Consider the following 17,390-nt stretch of genomic DNA (forward strand, 5'->3'; position numbering starts at 1 on the left):
TTCCGATCGATCGCTCGATCATGAAGACTGTCGGTCCGCCGACGGATTTCCACCGACGTCGCTCGTCATTATCGTGATGTTGACGTGATCTCGTGAAGGAAAACTCTTGTGATACACCAATGTGTCGGGAGTGATCCCGAATCCTCGTCTCGTCCAGAATCATTTGGAAGATCCAGGATTCCAGATCCAGATCCGAGACGAACTACCTATGAACGGTCTCGATCTGTCCCGGTCCGTCGTGGATTGCAAGATGAATGGTAAGTCAAATAGATTGCGTTGTGATAATGGACCGATATTAAAAAAACGCCCGCGATTATTATAATTGAGTTTTTACGATTTATGTTAACATACAGAACGAAATGCGCTAGTTGATGAAACGAAGTTTTTGATCTGCGGGATCTGTGGAAATAACAATGACAGACGTAAGAGTAATCGTAATTACTCTAAATATTATTAAAGATAATTTTTTATTAGCGTGAATATAAAGATTAATTTATGTCAGTTTTCTAATTTTATACCAAGTCGATATGTAGATAATCGAGACTCGATTATTTGGATTCATCACCAGTCTATTTTTATAAACTGACATAACGTAAGTAAATTGGTTTTATATTTGTTTATCTCGTTTTGGTTTATTAAGGTTGATTGTTAAGTCGACCTTAAATAAGATTAGTGTAACCAGCTGTTAAAACGTAAACATCGTTACACAATCGAATAATATTTGTTATAAGAGTTCGATACTCTTACAAAATACGGACTTGTTGACGCAAAGTATCCTTTTGTTCGTTCCATTACATGCAAATATCGGCAAGGAAGCTTGACCGCAGCTTGTCCGGAAGCCAGACTCTGCAGATTCGATCTTCTGTCCAATTTGGCCTGCCTTGGCCTGCTAATTCTGTGACACGCTGATAATTTTATCGACGTCTCACGATACTGCCCCTGGCCGCAGGATCCGACGACGTTGTTTTTCTAATTAATTTGGCCCAATCGCCAATCTGCGCCCCATGGTAGGGGAGATCTGATACTGTCAGCAAGATTGGCCATTAATCGCACTATCTGCAGTGGAGCTTTCGGAAATACCGGCGTCGCCTCTCGCCACCTCGTGTTCCATAACATGGTACATTAAAAAACGTCGCTGTTCTTTAGAGGATTCTCGTATCACCAGGATGTCCTGTGCGGTCAGAGCTAACGCGGTCTGCACGAGCGCGAACGTAACTCGCGGTGCAATCGCTCTTCCGACATCTCTCTAGTCGCCAATTTGTTTAATTATCTTTTCCGGAAGTCCCACTTGCGTTTCTTGAACCTCGTGGTAATCTCCGTGCGTGTCCTGCTTCTCTGCCGCTTGAGATGCATTATTCCAGATTTTGCCTCGTTCAATAATCATTTTTAAATATCTTATGAGAATTGATCGACGCTTCGAAATGCTTACATTATGTTTAAATTATATTATAAAGAAATTTTGGATCTAAGGAAACAAGGAATTATATGATTATATAAGTAAAATTATAAAGAAATTAATTTTGTCTATTATATGCAATAATAAATATTTCAATGACTACTTTTTAGCACAGAAGAATATATATCGTATATATAAGAATATATGATATTTATAAACTTTGTTTTATTTTATATGTTTAGTTTTTTCTATCAAATATGTATTTATTTGACAATGTTTGGACATTTACAGTTAGCTTCATATACCTACTTAATGGGTAGATTAATCGATCATTGATTGATCGTTTGTTAAACCCTTCGATCGTGAAACGTTGACTGTCTATATATTTGGCGTATGCAACTATCCAGCAATCAATAGACGAATTCACAAAGTATCGCACACGCGCATCAATCATCGATCACAATAGACTCGTGCGATGCAAAAGAGTCATTTGCTTTATAATTCGCTAACTACATTGACAAACATATATTATTATTTTCACGGTAAATATCATGTGACACACAATAGCAACTAATAGAATAATTTTCATTAGCCGCCTATCCGCCATTGCCAATAATATTCCAATTATTGTATACTGGTTATAAAATACCTGATAGTGTGTGACTTCGTAAGATTTTACGTACAAGTTTGTAATAAAATAAAACATGACTCTCTTATTTTAGGAATATGAAAAAATAATTACTTTTTGATATTTTACAAAAGACAATTTTTTGAATAAAAATAATTTTATCGTAGAGACATTAGAAACTTTATATTCTTCAGAATTAAAGCTAGGTATAGATAACTGGAAGTTCCCTATACATCTGTGGAGGAATTAATTTCTGAATTAATATCAAAAAAGGTTCTTCCCACGATTAATTCGTCTAGGGTTTAAGCCGCGCTAAAGCGGTACTATGCTCTAATCATCTTCAGTGCCTCTCGAGCCGCTATCATCAGGGATAATGTCACGCATGGTTCAACAAGTACACTCATACTTCTCTGTCAAGGGAGAAAGTATTCTGGCACTTGGATCCCACAGAAGTCAAAGACCCCTGGCTTTCGAGGGTTTTCCAAATATTGTTGTTGTATCATATCGGCTACTCACTGTGATGATCTGGAGTGTATATCCCGGGTTCCCTCGCGTGATCAGGTCTCTTCTTTACGATCATCTCCGACCATGAAGATCCTAAATCGTGTTTATTCTGTCGATTAAGACCAAATTTTGGATAACAATGCCAGTACTCTCTACATTTCTTAGAGTGTATCAATCTCACTCCAAAAGAGTTAAAATACTGCCATTATTAAAAAAAGAGTTAAAATACTGTCACTATTAAAAAAATTTACGTTCTTGAATAAGAGTGACAGATTTCCTTTTTTTTTTTAGATTCACTTCAAAAATGAAATAAAGTTTCTTTTTTTCATAATGAATCTCATTTCAATAATGTAAAATTTTACTTTAAAAAAACAGTGAAAATCTGCTGCTCTTATTCAAGAGTGCAAATTTTTCACCCTTTTTTAATAGTATTATTTTAACTCTTTTGGAGTGAGATTTCACTTTAAGAAATTTAAAGAATACGTTTTTTTACATTTATAATTACTTTTTAATAAAATTTTAATTTTTTTTATCTAGATAAGTGACATTATATATATATATATATCTAAATTTAGAAACAATGCAATTGTAAAAAGTTATTAATTTAGAAGTATATAGAGGTTTCCAATTAACTGCAATAAATATTTTAACATTTTTATTAAGCATATAATAATGATTTCGGAATCGAAGCCTACTTATGGATTACTATATGAACGATTTATTTCTTTCCATTAACTATGACGCATCGATATCAGCACTCATAGACATCCTGTCTCTTTGAGCTTCGTGTCGACAAGCACGCCTTGCAGGATCACCGTTTTCTTTTACGACTCGCCCGCACCATCGACGTAAGTCGACGGATCCTTAAGCCTTTGTTTACTCTCTCGATTAGAATGGAATTGAAGCCGGCATCGTAAAATTGATATTTTTAACGTTTTATTGCGTGGTATATGACGTGTATGGACCGCTTTTTATACATGCAGTCTTTAATGTGTAGAAATATCTGCTCCTTCTCTTCTATTTAAACTTTCCAGAGGGGGATGTGTAACAAAATCAGTAATTTGTCTTAATTATTTAATAGCACCGTTGCGATATCGAAATTAATCGTGAGAAAGCTTTGATCATAAAATTATAGTGCTTCCTTCCCTTCTTCTCTATCTCTCCATAATTTGTCTTCCTCTTGGATGCACCTGCCAGCTCGTCGCTAAAACGATCATTTGCTTAGTCGCTGATTCACACGGAACTCTCGCTGTTTGCAGAGGACTCTCGATCTTCGCAGGTTTCTCGGCTGGCTCGAGGACGTGCATAAAGTTCATAGTTTGTTTTTAGATAGACGATACACCCGCGTGGATATCTTTCGATTTAGAGATAAGGATGCCGTTAAGAAGGGCCCGTCGTATCCGGCTAAAGCGAGATGTACAAACAAAACCAGATTCGTGCGATATTTCTTTGTCACTTCGAACGCGATATAATTGTCACGAATAAATAACAATGCTTTTATTGAATGCGTGTTTATGCGCAATTAAATGTGTTTAGAAATAAAAATATTTCTTGTATATATAATTTATGCTTTTTTTAATACTATTATACTATTGTACACGTATCGAATTGTTTTTTTATTATATATTTTTGTCTGTAGTTTGCGACAAAATAGAATTTATTTATTGCAATTTATTTAATAATACACATAGAATAGATTCTCTTTATCCTCTCTTATATCTTGCATAGTATGATATCACGACGCATCAAAAACAGCCGACAAGAGGACAATAAAATTCTTATCACGACAAACATCCTCGGCTTGGGTGTCACTACGTGCACGCGGCAGCTGCATACGAAGAAACGTGCCGCAGATAGCGCATACTCCAATTGACACTTGTCTTTGTGTGCCTAGGATTCCGTCAAGTCGTAAAGAGAGAAGGAAAGAGAGAGAGAGAGAGAGAGAGAGAGAGAGGGAGACCGCAAATATAAATTTATTTTACCTTTCTCGTGCAAAACCATTCATGATTTTCCGACATCGAAACGCAAACGACGTTTACACGAAACCACGACCTTTCCTGCAACAAAACGTTCGTACTTGCGTTTAATATCACGAACTGCGACTTTATCGCGAGAACAACGAGCTACCGCTTTCTCAGAAATGACCAATCAATACGTCATTTTCCGGAAAGTCGTCTCTCTCATCATTATTCTATAATGTGCAAACCTTCCTTAATAAACGTAGTTTTCGTAGATGGCGAATAACAGTTACTGAAAATGTGATAAAAATGTTTAATATAATCTTTAGAGTAATTGACACATGTTATATAAATAAATATTTTTATGAAAGAAAAAAGTCAATTATTACAGTTTGTTAATAGTTTTAAAGAACATAATTTTATCCTGACTCGTCGAGTTAAGAAGACATTATTTAATCAAGGCTGTTCTTTTTTTTAGTTTTAGAAATAGTATAAAAATATATATATATATGTATATCAAGTGATATGTATAAAAAAGAGTATATTATTATAAAATTAAAATTTTATATCATAATTTTAATATTTGTCTTGTTATAATTTCTGTATATGTATGTACATATACTTATATGTATATATATTTATAGTTACGTGTATATATAGGTACAGAAATTATATCACAGAAAAAATATTAAAATTGTAGTAACAAAATTAAACTTATAATAATATAATTTTTTGATAGATGTTGCTTCGATATTTCTTTGAATATTTAATTTATCGATTCATATCTCGGTTTATTTGTTCTTTCTAGGAAGCAGCGACGAAGGCGAGTCGACGTCGGGCGTGACTGGCGGGGGTGGCGGCAGCGAGAACGCAGAAATGGAGGAGAACGGATCGACACGCACGAGCAGCAACAGCAGCAGCAACAATCCCGTTTACAGAGATCCGAAACTACTTCAGGCCGGTGAAGTTCCGCAGGAGTATAATCCATCGCGGACTACCTATCAGCAGCGCGGATACTCGCCGGGGATAGACCGACAACGGAACTATGAGAAGGAGCAGCTTCAACCGTCACCATCTTCTAGGGAGGAAGAGAGAAAATCGTCCTGGGATTACGAGAAGAACAGAAAAGAATACTCGAGGTCGCGGGATTATAGCAATGAATATCGTGAGTTTCACAGTCCCCGTTAAAAAGAATCTTCAAACACAGAACGAGATGTTCATCAACATGACACTTGTTTTAAGCACTGTTGATTACAAAATGGAAAATATTTAACCCTCCGTCGGGAATTTGAAATTTTGCATCTTTTGTCAGCATCTTGAGTTTTTGAGCATTGATGCATATTTTTATATTGTTTTTGACTGTTTAAAATGTGAAAAAGTTCTCGCACTTGTGGAAGCTTTAAACGAATTTTTACTATGATAGAAGTCAGATTGTATTTTATTTATTAATTTTTTTATAGAGATATATAATTAAATTTATCTGCCAAAATTTATAATCAAAATATTGATTGTGCTTTCAAAATCTAATTTGATTGCGGAGGGTGAAAATTCTTTGAACTCAATCTATCGTAGTAATTAAATTTTTACTCTCGAAATTCTTTAGAGTAAAAGTCACTCGAAAGCATGAAAATTGAGATTTCATTCTTCAGAGTGACAATTGGCCCTAAACGTTTTAGAGAGTAGCAATTTATTGAATAGACACGTCTATATGGGATCAGCTTACGTATTTTGCGATTACACTCATGAGTTGTTGCCTTCTTGATAAATATTCGATAAATGTACTTTGACGTTTATTTGCGTAGAGGATGCGATAAAACAGGAGCCTAAGGATCATTCGAGTCGCGAATGGGTGTCTCCCGTTCCGGAGGTCGAGGTCGGTGGTTCGGCTCCCGGGGGTCCGTACGTTCGTGCACGCAAAGACATCCCTCGTGGCGCGAGATTCGGTCCATTCCTCGGCAAATGGGCGAGCGAGCCTTTCAACCCCCGTTACGCGTGGGAGGTGAGTCATATATTTCTTCTCTCATGGTGTGTACGTGTTTATCGTTTCGCTCGCTTTCGAATTCTTGAGTGGAGGTAGTCGAAGCGATCGTAAAGCGAATAGGTCGGTGCTCGATCAGTTCAAACTGACCTTTTGAAGCGAAAGATGTTTGCTGCGCTCTCAATGTTGCGAAATAGTCTTCCAACGCCGTGGAAACTTTTTATCGGAGTCAATCAACGCTGCGGATATTTTTTTCCAATTTTTGTTGACTAACGAAAAGAGTATTTGTTTATTAGTTTAGTACGAAGGATCAATATAGAAAAAATAAGAGAATATTCTTTCATATAATATTAGATGTACTGAGTGTAAAAAAAATAAAAAGAAATACATATATCTATATAATATATTTTATCTATATATATGTATATATATACATCATGTTATTATTTTTTTACTCTCTCTCTCTCTCTTTTTCAGATAATAAAAATATATTTATATATGAAAAATCTAGAATTAGATTTCTCTTTTAGCTATGTTATACATAATTAATGTAAAATCATTAAATTTATTTCTATGCTCGAATATCGGAACGTTTCTCGAATGAATAGCATACATCAACATATATTTGATACACGAGGATTCACACGCAAATCTTATTCGATATCATCCCGATTTTAGATTGTCGTCAAACCGTTTGAAAGATGATCGATCTGTTTATGGTTCGAGTTCGGCAGGAATGTTTCATTCCGCGTCCGAGCCGATGTCAGTGGGTTTCTATCCTACTGCTATAATCCCGGGTATTATCCGGCAGATGCCGGTAACAGTAAAGGAGAAAGAGGGAAGAGCAGATAGACAGAGCCGTCTCCTCGTTTCGACAGCAGACACCTGGTCGACTCGTTCGCCGAAGGTGTCATCCACGTTGACAGATCTGTCAATTGGATCGTCTCGGACAACTTTCTCTTTTAGTTCCTTCCAAAATTTTCAGATTCCTATGGAATTTGTTGGAAGTGCACACGGTGGACCGCACATTCCTAAGTCGACCGTAAAATCGATATTCGAAGTCAGGATCAGAGAATCAGCCCACGAAATCGTCAATAACAGATAATGCTTTTATAATCATGAGAGTATTTGTAATTTATTTGTTTTACTGTCAGAGAATGTTATTAATTCGTTATTAATTTGTAACGATTTTTTTTTAGATTATATAATAACGTTTTAAGAAATTAACGCGATAACGTAATCGATTTTCATGATCGGTTTCATCTTCGGATTGACATTTGCGTTACATTTGGGCGACAAAAAAGATTTTCAAATTTGAACGGTAGGAAACTGATCGCGTACTGGTTCAAAGGGTGTGATAGATATGATAGCGGCGGCGTTAGCGCATGTCGCACTGACAAAATGTAAATGGCACCATCCATCTAACTGCCGACAAAAAGGCAGCCGGGGCCAACTGTCGGACTGGCGATTACAGGATCGATTAAAGCCAAACTACCCCTTCGTTTCGTCGGGCCGATCTATCAACCCCACGCGCGTAAACGTGCAAGCGCGCGAGAGGGAAAACATCGCGAGAGAGAGTCGGCCGCGATTTCTCACGTCGATCTGTTTATTCTGAATGTCGTATAAACTGAGATGCGAATTGAAAGAAAGTTTTCAAAATCGTCCAGATTTTAAATCGACTTTTTAGAGAAATGATACTAAAATTTCACATAATAATGATTGATATTTTATTTGGTTAAATATGCTAATTTTATTGCTTAAATTATAAAAATACTTTATCATAAAAAAGAGTCTGCTTAAAAGTTTGAACATAAATAAAAATATTCAAATCGAAGCAATAGGATACACCTTACGATCGAATTTCTATGACAATGTCGGTAACGAATCCTTGGGATCTCACGAACCTTTTTCGGAATCCGATGAAGCAAAAAAGTTCCCTTTCGGTCGATTCGTACGTTATTTCCCGATCCTAATCCTTTTCTCACATCCTACAGGAAACGGAATTCTCAAGACGCGAGATCAACGAAGGGAGAACAAGAACCTCGAAACCGAAATTCGCCCCAAATTTCCTTGGTGTTTATCCACCCCAAAATATCCCGCGGAAGATCAGGAAGTTTTTATGGGATTGTCGGATTAAGGATGATCGTTCCGAATTAATTTTCCGGTCAATCTGAAAACATTAATTTGTTTATAAATATATTAATCTGATCTCAATTAGTGATCAAAATAAGAAAATAATGCTGGATATTAAGAAATAATTTTCTAATTTTTAGAGAAAATATTTATTACTTGTTTTTATTTTTATTAATTTTTGAAGTGTGTTGCAATATTTCAAGATTATTATGAAAAAGGCAAGAGAATAAAATTTTATTTTTGAGCGATAACATCTCATGTTACTTTATTGCACGTGTAACTTCCGAATTTGCGAAAGGAAATGTAACAGTCGCTTGTACGGGGGTCTCGAATTATTGTCGGGATCCGAATTGCTTGTCGATAGTTTAGGTATCACCATTACATCACCTGCCGCGAGATTTCTACCTCATTTTCCCAATCTTCCGAAAAGGGTGAGATAAAGTATAAGAAAAAAAAAAGGAGAGGGGATTCGTTTCGTTCCCGTTGTATTCTGTTCGGTGACGCGTGATCCGCAGGGCGACCGACCTGCGGCGTGCCTGCGTGGCGACTAAACCAATCTAAGGCTTAAGTTCATTCGACCGAGAGACCCCTCGCGTGAAGGCCGGTTCCAATTTGCCGAATGATTTCGAGAACTCGAGTTAAATGATCAACGCGAAATATCAGACTGCGGGCGCGAATGAAAGTAGGAGCGAGAGGAAGACGTATAAACGAAGAAGAATGGAGATGTCATCTCTCTCCTAGAAATTTTAATAAAAAGTCAAGAGGGAGAGATATAAAAGAAACATGTACAAATTTGTCCTCGCAGTAATTGCCGTCATAATCATCACCATTATAGTTTAATACCAACCCTTTTAATCTTGTGAGATAAAGAAACAAAATATTTTTTTTCTCTAAATTTTATGTCTATTGCATGTGATTGATGTTTTTTGGGAGTTGTTTTCAAATATGCTTGAAAAATTAATTTTTTTCAATAAAGTATATGCTAAATGAAACGCGCATAAATTCTAACAGAAATTAATGAATTAGAGTTTAGAACAATAAATAATTTGTAGAACATATGTTCCATATAGAATAAAACAATATTTTATATTGACAATTAAGGTATATTTTAGATTTTACTCATTATAGATATTAAATTAGGAGAAGAGAGGGAAATATTTTCATATATCGTACTATTAAATACCATGTGAATTGTTATTATGTGCGATTTTAATCAGAACCAATTAATAATGGAATTAATAATTTTTAATAATGTTTTTTATATAATTAAAATAATAAGAGTATAGAAGTCGAGTGCGGAAATTGATATGTGAAAATAAATTTATATAATTTGAAAAATCGATCTAATACATTTAAAATCTTTGCGTGCTTACATATTACGGCTTATTTTTTAGCCTTCTTTAGAAAATAGAAATACATTAAGAATTATCTCTCTCATCTATATTAGCTATTTAATATAATTACTAATCGCATTTGCGCGAGATAATCTCTTATCAAATTCGCATTATATATTATGGATTGAAACATAAAAAAGTTTTTTGTATGTTACATCAAGAATCAATCATGTGAAACGATCGAATTTATGCTGACGAGATTCTCTCACTCCTCCGCAGCTACTTGCGCATATTCTCTCTTTTCAACATTTTCCTTCTTACTTTTCTTCGTCTACATATTGAAACCGACGGCGTTTTTTTCCACGCGGTTGCCGGCAACCCCTCTCGAGGTCTCTTGACTCGGATTGGAGACCGTTTGCCTTTCGAAGCGACCACGTGGGAGAAAAGGAGGATCGGAGTACCGCTTGTTTTTCATGTTGAAGCAGCAGCACGCGCCTCGTCGCCCATACGGGGCACTTTTTCGGCAAATCGGTCGGAAAATTTTGCTGTTAGCGACGTATGCAACTGACAAATTATATTAATGGTGATTCTCGATGTAACGTGCCATCGTCAACCGCACGAGTTCCATTCCGTGGTTGATGCGCGATATATGATGTTGTCATATTGATATAATTCAAGCACATTAAAATTGATACACAACTATATGTGGTTTCTAATTACTTAATTTAATATGGAGAGATTGAAGAAAAGGATTATACAGTTATATAATTTCCGTGAAAATAAAACCGACAAATCTGTTCATACCAATATTCCATCACGTTCATTATTATTAAACTGATTTGCTTTTTCATTCCTTTATGAAGTCGCATCGAAGATGTATGTTTCCTTTATAAAATTTCTTGAAAGCGTGAGTGGAACATCGGTACGGATCGTATTGTCGACATTATTAAATTGTTGGTCCATCCTGAAGTAGGTATTTTAGACAATCCGCGCGTCCGCCGTTTCAGGCATACAATAGAACACATCGGTGCCTATTATTCGCAGACATTGTCCATGCGAACTGGTCTTTAGGGCGTTACTGGAGGTCAAGCCCCGGAAGTGATTCGACAATGAGGAACATTATGCTCTTCCACCTTCCCCTTCCTTCACCACCTTCTTCTATATCCTCCTCGAAGGCCGATCCTCGTCCTTATTAACTTGCTTAGTGCACGTAAGTGCAACGTGATCACTTTTCGCTTGCATCCAGGGTTTCGCATTAAGTATTTCAAATCGATACTCGAATGGTCAGCGGGATTTCGCGTTCGCCAGTTCTCAAGGCGTATAGGGTTACGGTCTCCGCCTTGCGATTTCCCGTATTTGAATTTGAAATAGGAGAAAGAGGCGTCGAACGGCGAACTGTGAAGAGAACCTGTGCGGAATCGCAGTAGCCGAAATCGAAGAAAGAGAAATGGCAAGAAACAAGTGACAATCAGTGACGCCGGGATCTCCGGTATTGTCCGAGCTGTCACACGTCCAACACGCCAGGATATCAAAGGATCCCCGTCCGGTCATCTATGCGAATATTATGTACTGGTCAAGAAGACGTAACAACCATGTAACAGGCAGTTGCGGCGCCCTGTGTCGCAAATTAATTTTTTCATTTAAAAATTAATTTAATTTCGCGAGATAATATTCTAACGGCAGACGCTTCTTTATGAGAATCTTTATCTACGTTTTAAATATTTGATTCTTAATAACTGCAAATTTGAGAAATTAAAAATTTGGTCATTTAAAAGATATATGCGACACATGAAAGCGTATCCTGTAAGATTTTGTGATGCACAATAATATATTTTTTGTGACATTGTTTTTTTTTTTTTCCTTAATAAAACCGCACGAACTACGGTCCTGGGATTGACCCGTGAGTGTCGCGAGAAAACAGGAGCGGCGACGCGTGAGACGGTGATGCCCAAGTGTGACTCGTAGAACATAATGTAACAGTTCCGAAAAAGTTTTTCTACAAAAGCGGCATGCATCGCGCACGGCGCATACGTTATTTTTTCGCAAGGGCGCGGATGCAAGGGCGACCAGGCTAACTAGCCCTTTTCTCGAGGATCGGGTTTTTGATTGACGGGTTTTTGCCAGGTCCTCGCTTGCGCGGAGAGAGCACCTTCTCGCATTATGTTAATAAAGATATGATACACCTTTGTGCGACCCGTGTCGTTAAAGCGCATATTTTGACATTTAAATTTACTTGCCTTTAACTCCGAACAAATCTTCGGCGTTCGCCCTTTCGCTTGTTCAGCGAGCCAAGCGCTTGGTTGCAAACTTCGAATAAGCCTGTGGCGAAAATTGCCAACGCTGCGCGGCGTTCCCCGACATCGATTTACATTATATTTAATTCTGTCTTTCATATTTAATATCGCACATTGTGCTTAGTCATGCGTTACCTTCCGTAAAATATTTTGCATTTGGCAACAATAGCGGAAATTAATGAACGTTTGGAATTCTTTTTGTCCATATAAACATAAAGTATGGTACATAATTCTGAACATAACATAATTTTGAATACATTTATGGTACAGTAATTTATCAATGTTTTCATTGTCATTAATTAAATTGGCACTCCTCGAAGAAATCATTTACGATCGCGAGAGGCCATATGAGACTCTGTTAAGATTTAACTCACTTCTCTTTCTGTTAACTCAACTGTAACTCCAATTCTCCGCTTTGCACCCCATCGCACCCTCGAGTGTCCCGTTCCTCTGGGGTAGTAACGGAGGGTGATAAATCTCGCCTGCTCGTTACCCTGCTATCTGTCGATAATAGACATAACCGACACGTGTTGCCTAGTCGTCAGGCTGACCTGGGCATCCTGGACACAGGAGACGAGTCGTCAGGATCATCGGTGTCAAAAGACAGAGCCCTCATGGCGTTCCTCTTATCCTTCCGACCCAAGCTTCTGGAATGATTGATTTTACGATCTTATTTTGTCTCAAATATTGAATTTCGATTAAAACATAATATATCTATAACAATAAGAGGAAGATTTTTAATTTTTTTTAATAGACATCACTGACTTATCTATTTCACTATTTACTGTTTTGAGATATAATCTATATTTTTTATAACACTACAAATCTTCTTTAGTATCGTATACGATTACTATAAACGTTTAATATTTTCAACTAATTTTCAATTAGATTTATTGGAACTTTTTTTCTGTGTAAATAGTCCTTTTTCGATTTATGTAAAAGAAATTTATATTATATATAGGAAAGTATTAAAAAATAACACGTTCGTGATGAAAATTGTAACATTAAATTCTTTTGCGCTTATAACGTTGGAGACAAGGCAACTGGCCTTTCCGCACTTTCATAGTCAATGTTCCACCCTCTCGCAACGATTGGGGTGGGTTTACGGGGTTGATGGTGCCACTCGATGTAGGATAAGGCCTCCGCGTGTGTAGGAAGCCGTCCTTCGTCTTCCTAGGCGTGGACTTAATTGAACTTGTTCGCCAACTCATAACGAGAAGCCGGACAAGTGCGCTCGCGGTAATAATTTACGTGAAACAATCGTCGCCTTTGATGTGCCGACGATTGTCTCGTATTCGCAGGAACTATTACCCTCCGATGGTGCTCGGGTAGGAAAGTTTTCGTGTGATCATGCGCATTCAAAGACAAACTTAAGAATTGTTAAGCAATTGCTCCTAACAGTCTTCATACGAAACGGTTAATTGTCTTCGTGCGTATTCATGGAAACAAAGTTAAGTGAGAAGGAAACGCCAGGTCAAAATCGAAGCGAGCATATATTTATTATAAATTAAAACATTTAGAATTGACTTACATATATCAACAATTTTTTATATATTTAAAAGAAACTTGATTTCATCATTTAGTAGATTCCTTGTATCTTACAATTAGACTTTTCCAATACCAGAATTAAAAAGGATAGAGGATAAGTTGAACTAAAATTCAAGAATTAATAAATTAGCGTTTGTGAAACCAATTACTTAATAGAGATGTTACATTGATTTAAATCAATATAAATATTATATAAAGTTAAAATATGAACATATCCATCGACATATACAACATATCGATGCTTAATAATGCACGAGTATTGTAAATAGAATCCGTTAGTAAAGCATCAAGCTTCAGACACATTGATTAGAGGGTAATTTCTCGGCATTCGTAATTTCTATTGCGTCCGTGCACAAATCTACACCACCGTTTAAAATGTAAACCCAATTTAACTCGTGAATCGACAACCAATCAATGATGGTAATTGTTTTGTCACGGTAGAGAGGAAAAAAAAAGGTTCGTTCGTTAACGACACTTTGAAATGCAGGCCTGCCTGTTTGATCAGCCCAATGACCCTCGGCGCGGGCGAATGAAATTACGGAGTGCATCGGCTTGCCGGCGGCACTGATTGGAATTTTTTTCTAGGCCGGAGGCGAAATGTTCTGCATTGAAATTATAGAGTTAGCATTGGCTAACGATTGGTGATTGAATTTAATTTTTTGCTGCGCGGTGAAACGGTGAGAATTCATTTGCCTCGACGGTGATAGTCTGCTCGGCGGTGCCCACGACACTGGACGTCGCGCGATCCGTGAGAGTATAGAAAAACGCGTCTCTTGATGCTGAATTTGCTGGAAAATTCACACGACCGCGGAATATCCGTCGCCTGGTTTTCACACGTAGGTCCACCTAGACCGAGATTGGCGAACCGGAGCTCTGGGTTGACAGATTGTGTGCATGCGAGCGCGCGGGCTCTGCTACAATGACCGAACTAATCTGGTCCGGTATAGGAAGGTAGCCTAAGTTCAATATATACACAGAAATACACTGGAGCCCGCAGGCGTTCCGTGTGTACTTTCGACTATTGCCCTGCATAAATCATACTGCTCCCAGTTAGTCCGGAGCTTCGTGAATCGCGGCGTCGACTTAATTGTCCTGCATGCTGCGCAAAGGACAGAGAATCTCGGCCTATCAGATACGCATTTAGATTACGATTAAATATTCAGCTGAATTTAAATACTATGATATATAAAATTACGTTAATCAATAATCTTAAAACATAGCATTTAACGACACCGTTTATAGAGCATTTAGTAAAAAAAAGTAAACAATAAATATTATATAAAGAAGTCGTAATTTATAAATTTCGAAATACATAAGAACAATGAGATTTAATAGTAATAACTTTTAATTTTGAAACTAAATATAATAATGTTTGAAGATTAATTTTTAATAATTTATTATACCTATACACATCAAAGTATTATATTTATTATTATAACCATAAATATGAAACATTCTCAATGTATTGCATTTTCGTAAGAAATCCAAAAGAGGACAAAATATTAAAATTGATGTTATGCAAAGGAATACTGCTTATAAAAATATATTGTACCTATTATCTATTGTTACAAGAATAACTATTATTTTTCAATAAAACTATTTTAAATTTATTTTTCGTTAAATATAGAACGTTTACTTACATCAATTTGTAAAGGTGCTTTAAAAGTATATTTATACCGTCAAAATCTGCATTGTCAAGAATTCGAAATCGAAGAAGTTGGTCATGACAAGAAAGAGGTAGGTATACACAATCAAGTTAATTCGTTTAAAGAAAATTATTATCATTATTCTTTGTTACATCAAGAGTTACAGCAAGCGGAAACTTGTTTTGAAGGGTCGGGCTGTGGATCGGCGAGTTTTGCCAAATTTTCTGGCGGGTCAGCCTCTCTAATGATCGATCATATAAGGGGCTGGCAGTGACGCGACTCGGATATAATTTATACCGCTAGATACGTCGAGGGTAGCTTCCCTTAGAAGTTATACTGTAGAGAAGGCGAACGTGTATGCCGGGGGTGGCATCTGCTGCGTGTTAGACACGGGTCGGAGGGCACCGCTTGCTCTGTCATTACTTGCATTACTTTCCTGCCGCGAGTCAAGTGGGTCAAGTATGAGTAGAGAAATATGTATGCAATCGAGGAAAAATTGTCGGTGGCAACCAAATGTCGACGTTTGATAGTCGAAATTATTCAGCGTTATTTGAAACAGTAAAGATTGGCTTCAAAAAAATTGACAGAATCCTTTGGCATCATCGTGTAAAACTGTGAAGTCCCATTCGATATGTCGAGCAAATTATAATCTTATGTAGTAGGCCTATTCATATCGTTGCTGTGCATACAGTTAACTGATTTAGATTTTCCATTTTCTTCTAGAATTATACCTGTAGGAGAGAAAGTGGAAAAAATTATACATCCATCGAATCTACGCGAATTTTACACGTATTACGCAAAACAAAAAATTATTATTAATCCAATCGCAAGCGTAAAATGTTCCCGCAGTTTTCTAAAACATAACTCGACTTGACGTTGTTTATAGGAATGGGGTAATGTAATTATTCGTGCAAACGTGCACCTAAATCACATAATTTCACACATGAAACGCACGAAACGCGAACAAAGGCTGCAAGCGTAGCTACGTCGATGAATTCTAATCAAGCGGAAACGAATTATTAAACCAATTAACACGTCATCCGCGTGATCTCGCATGAGAGAATTCGGGGTAATCGCCGTTGCTTCAAGAGGTTTGCGCGTCATAATAGTTTTCATTGCTCTGGATCTGAGACTTCGTTATGAGAATCGCGCAAACTTGGGGGACGAAGGTGATTCCTTGGGATTAATCAAGCGTTAATTAAGACTAGAGCGGCTGGCTCCCAAGGCCTCTTCTCGTCGCTCTCTCGCTCCTCGCGATGTTGGGAGGGAAATTAAGCAAAGATGTCGCAGTGCCTAATGCCTCGGTCGGTCGTAAGGATCGCGCCGGCGCTACGTGAAGCCTAAACTCGTAAACAGCTTCGTTATTTAGGGGATGATAATTGACCGTTTCGCTCACCCCCGTCGCGCTAACTCCACGAATCTCCCGAAACAGTGGAAAGCGACGTCGACGAGTCTGGGAAATTCGCCAATACGCTGGAGCGCAGTCGATGTTTATGAGACACGATTCTCCTTCTTCTCTTCTTTCTCTCCTCTTGTGGAAAGGGAATACAGAAACGAAATTCGATACGCCATTGTTGTATGTCACACGAGCATAATCTCGCTTATTCGCTCCCATGATGGATACATACGGTGCATTCAAGTTTATTGCCTGACAAGTCGATATTAATAACGGTAATCAATTCTTTCGTCTGAGTATTGATATATTTTTAATAATAAACAACCTTAAAAACAAAGAAGTTGTTGGTGTGTAAAGGAAGAAATTTATTTATTCTTTATAATACTTTAATTTACTACCTATAATCTTATTTATCGTCTGATTATTTTTCTGTTATACACGATGAATAAATTACAATTGTATATTTTTAACGCTTTTTATCAATGAGTGTAATTTTATGTATTTGTTAAAATCATTTTTAATTTAAAGCTGTGATATATAAAAATATCTAGTTATTTTTAAAATTATAAGTACCT

The 17,390-nt window shown here is 37.0% G+C and overlaps 1 protein-coding gene across 1 annotated transcript in view; it reads left to right on the forward strand.

Moving 5' to 3' along the window:
- The first annotated feature begins 208 nt into the window (after positions 1-208).
- The window catches only part of LOC108774952 (PR domain zinc finger protein 16), a 36,178-nt gene continuing 18,996 nt past the window's right edge, over positions 209-17,390 (forward strand). Inside the window, exons 1-3 of the mRNA XM_018541202.1 lie at positions 209-257; positions 5,295-5,651; positions 6,289-6,485. Of these exons, the coding sequence (XP_018396704.1) occupies positions 209-257; positions 5,295-5,651; positions 6,289-6,485 (603 nt within the window). The remainder of the gene's footprint in view (positions 258-5,294; positions 5,652-6,288; positions 6,486-17,390) is intronic.

Source organism: Cyphomyrmex costatus, unplaced genomic scaffold (assembly GCF_001594065.2).
Source record: "Cyphomyrmex costatus isolate MS0001 unplaced genomic scaffold, Ccosl1.0 scaffold28, whole genome shotgun sequence".
Classification (NCBI taxonomy): Eukaryota; Metazoa; Arthropoda; class Insecta; order Hymenoptera; family Formicidae; genus Cyphomyrmex; species Cyphomyrmex costatus.